This window comes from Salvia hispanica, unplaced genomic scaffold, assembly GCF_023119035.1.
Source record: "Salvia hispanica cultivar TCC Black 2014 unplaced genomic scaffold, UniMelb_Shisp_WGS_1.0 HiC_scaffold_1024, whole genome shotgun sequence".
NCBI lineage: Eukaryota > Viridiplantae > Streptophyta > Magnoliopsida > Lamiales > Lamiaceae > Salvia > Salvia hispanica.
In genome coordinates this window covers 752-5,000 of record NW_025951277.1, presented here as the reverse complement: position 1 = coordinate 5,000, position 4,249 = coordinate 752, and the positions used below count along the sequence as shown (strand labels likewise).

Sequence of the window (4,249 nt, the reverse complement as noted above, 5' to 3'; positions counted from 1 at the left end):
AGATTGTGAAGTCAACATTATTAGTACTGTTAGTGTTAGTAGTGTTTAAAAATTTTCTTTTTAGAATTAGTCAAACTATGGTGGAAAACCTAAAATGGTAAAACTAGTCTATTTTTTTTGGACGATGTTGTACTTGTATTATTCTTGTAATATTAATAAAAAAATAACAAAATTAAACGTTGCATTATTAAAGACCATTATCTCTCTAAAATCATATGGTTCATAGTTGGTAGTAGCATTGCCAGTTTTTGATACGACACGAAAATCAGACATGAACACTTAAATAGACACAAGGTTAATGAGTTTGGGTCAATCCTTATTGGGTTGGATCCTTCTCGACCTAAATAGAACCAATAATTTCAGATTCAGTCTGATTAGGTTTGAGTTTTCCGTTAAGAAATAAAAATTATTTTTATTATTTAAAAATGTGATACTTTAATTTATTATTATTCAAATTTAAATCACGATAAATTTTTAATCATATATTATAAGTTTTAATCATGTAATAGCAGATTTTATCGTATATTATCATTTTGAGATCGTTATTGTGTCATAACAAGCTAAATTATATAGTAACTCATTAATAATGTTAACGGTAGGGCCGTCAATTTTCAACATGACGCAAAAACCCAATACGAACATACACAAAGTTAATGGGATTGAGAATCAATAAGGACCCAATGATTTCAGATTTAGTTATGGCTTGGCCTTATTGGACTGGCTTGATATCGAGTTGACCCGATAATGACCCTAGCCGCGTGATTTGACAGCCTTAGTTGGTACTATTAGTTTGCATTTTAGGATTAGTTAACATTTAATTACAAAACATTGAATAATTTCAAGATATGTATTGTTATTTGGCAGCTTCTAATTACGTTCCAAAGAGAAAGACTATAAGTACGTTCCACTGGAGCAACTAAAGATATTAGTTATGCTCAATTTCTCCACAGCTTACATTATTAACGATTTAATCAAAACAAAAAAGAAGCTTTTTTTGAGATTCACACATTCATAATGAAACACGTCGAACTAAACCTTTTTCCAAATTGGATACCGTGTTAAATAAATCTATCCTGACTAAGTCTCAAAAGAAATTAGGAAATCGGCTGCAACAATCCAAAAGAATGAATGTGGGTGCATAAAAATAAAAAAAAAAAACAAAACAAAACAAAACAAAAAGAATGATTGTTTCCCGCATTGTGGATGTGAAAGAATAAAGCCTATCTATGTATCAAAGGCACAGAGGCGTAATACGTCAATAGCAGACGAATCCGAGTCAGCTTCAGGCTAGACTGGAAGATTATCCAGTTGGTATTCGTCACAGCCACCCCTGTCTTCTTGCTGCTGCATGTATGTGAGAAACTGTCTTACTATGTGGAGGTTAACAAAATAATCGCATTTAGATTTGTGGCTTACCTGGAAGCCCATGTCCGGCAGTCTTTCCGTCTTGATTCTTAGAGACGTGCGCTGCTGCCTCAGGTTTGTGCCGTTGTCAAGAGTGGTAGCAGTTGAGAAAGGTTCCCTAATAATGGATGTATGTCCATTCCTATGATCACTGGCAAATCCTGGTTGAACTACTAAAACGGACGGTGCAACATCCACACGGCCTTGATGCTGGGGAAGAGGCGTGTATGTTGGAGCACGAACATTGTCCATTCCATACCTGCTAAACACCGATCCAGGAATGGATCGATGACTCAAGAGCTGGTTGCCACCAACTTGATTCAACATTTGTGTCCTTGACTGCTGTCTGATTACAGGATTGCTCTGACCAAACTGGTGCAAGGGATCCATATTCGTAGGGATTCCATGGTTATAGTGTTGCTGCCCATCTACAAACCTCATGTTCGGATTATTGAAGCTGTAAATGTTGCGTTGATCAACAATGGGCACGGATGTAGGTTGGATTGTTGCAAGAGCATGAGGATCTAGGGCGTTAAGCGAACTTATCATGCCAAAACCTGCATCCTTGGATCCATTCTGGGGCTGTCCACCAATCCTTCTAAGATAAAGACGATATTTCTGCATCAAGTTTCACAAGAGTTACAAGGAGGCTCAATGAAAGCAAAAAACAAGAAAGGATTGATCTGATTCCAACCAACCTGAAGGTGGCTTGCAACATTCTCTCTACTAAGGCCCAGAACATTCATTAATTGCAATATTTTCTTTGGTACAGCCTCTGTTTACATGAAAAGAAATCAAGTATATGAATGTTAAATCTCAGAAACTTTATCAAATAAACTCCATTAAAGCAAGAATATATTTACAAATTGTTGAACTGCAACAACAACCAACTCATAATAGGTTTTGGAGATCATTTAAGATTATCAATTTACTACATGTAAATTATCAAAATATGACAAAATAAAATTTCTTGAAGTAAAACGATCCAAGTTAGATTTATTTGGGCGTAACTCTAGCTTAGAAGACAAGTAGTACGTACTTGTGCAATTGTGATACTAGTCCTTCTTATGCAATGTTAACATGTAAATAAATTTTGTAAGATAAATTAAAGCAAAGATGCAATAGAAATAGTGGTTAGAAACATACTATCGATCCCAAGTTGATTAACAGCGGTTACAAAAAGCTGGTGCAGCTCAACAGTCCAAACGACACGTTGTTTCTTCAATGCAGATGAATCATCCTCATCATCACCATCGTCCTCATCCTCTTCCCTCTTTCTCGAACTTCTCCAATTCCCTTCGTTAGCTGAAGAGGAGTGACCAGCAACGTCCGTAGGCTTGTGCTGCTGATCTCCTTCTTCCACACTTCCCAAATGTTCCTTATCCTTTTCATTACACTTATACTTCTTCTTACGAATCACGTGCTGCCATATGTTCTTCAATGCCTCCATCCGAACCGGCTTTATCAGATAGTCACAAGCACCATGAGTGACACCCTTCATCACAACACTTCTGCTATCATCGGCCGACATCACTAAACAGTGAACAGCCACAAACAATCAAGAATTCAAAAACCTCATGTAACATGGAGGATCAATTATATATAGATAAAATGATCAAATATGTGACAACTTACTGATGACTGGCACATCCATCTCCAAACCAATGTGCTCCAAAAGCTTAAAACCATCCATGTCCGGCATGTGGACATCGCTTATAACAACATCAAATCCATCCATGTTATCCCTAAGTAACTGCAGCGCCACCTCAGCTCGACTGCATTTCGTAACTGAAACCTCGAAAACAAGATATCTCAAGTGAAAGAGCAAGATTCCATATTATTGTTGGCTAAAGTAAATCAAACAAAAAGCTCCACTAGATCTACAAAGCAATTCGCTCTCTCTAGATTTCAGATTCCAGTCATCAGCTTCTTCTCTCTATACAAAAATCCCCTAATCAATCACACAATCAAAGCTCCACACTCACCAACTAAAAAACACATAGATATAAGCAACATCTTAAACTACGTACAAGAATTAAACATAACCAGCAATAATCAATGCACAGTAATTCAACAATAAACATTACCAAAATATACGTGATTTCAGACAACTTTTACCTTCATAGCGGCAATTAGTCAGCATTCTTTCCAAAATCCTAAGACATGTATGGTCATCGTCGACGACGAGAACCCTCAAACCCACCGGAAACTGGTCGGAAACTGTGTCGCCGGACTTCCAAGAAGCACTTGAAGTAGCTACAGACGTTGAATTGGCTCCAATATTCTTTTTTTTGCCCATTTTCAACAGAACAACTCTATGAAATTACAAGAGATATATGCTTAAAATTTGTAGTATATGTTTCAAGCTATTTTAGCATAACCGACAACTGTAGCACCCATATATAATAGAATAGAGAAATTATAAAATGGGTTTGATTTTGTTTTGCTAATATATAGTACGTCCGATTTGGTTGCCAAGATGACAATATTCCTTATATTTTAAATTCTTATGATTATTTTGATTTTTAATTAAATTGAGAAAGTAATCAAAATCATGAAAATAAGGAAATCAGTATAATTTTTCAGAATTCTGAATCTAACTTTTTTTTAGATATTCTTTTCTCCAATTTTAGAAATCTTACATATTAAGGTACTCAATGGAATGGAATATATTATAATAATAATAATAATAATAATTATTATTATTATTATTATTATTATTATTATTATTATTATTATTATTATTATTATTATTATTATGTTTATTTTTATTATTACTATTATTTTTATTATTATTTTTACTATTATAATTTAATTAATTAATTTTTTTAAAAATAATTAAAAT

At 34.4% G+C, this 4,249-nt stretch overlaps 1 protein-coding gene across 1 annotated transcript; it reads right to left on the bottom strand.

Moving 5' to 3' along the window:
- Positions 1–1,287: 1,287 nt before the first annotated feature.
- Positions 1,288–3,703, bottom strand: LOC125197840 (two-component response regulator ARR2-like). Its single transcript, XM_048096355.1, has 5 exons — positions 3,523–3,703; positions 3,040–3,192; positions 2,551–2,937; positions 2,103–2,179; positions 1,288–2,022 (listed from the first exon to the last, which is right to left on the bottom strand). The coding sequence occupies exons 1-5, from the start codon at positions 3,701–3,703 to the stop codon at positions 1,288–1,290; spliced, it is 1,533 nt and encodes a 510-aa protein (XP_047952312.1).
- Between the last annotated feature and the right edge of the window lie 546 nt (positions 3,704–4,249).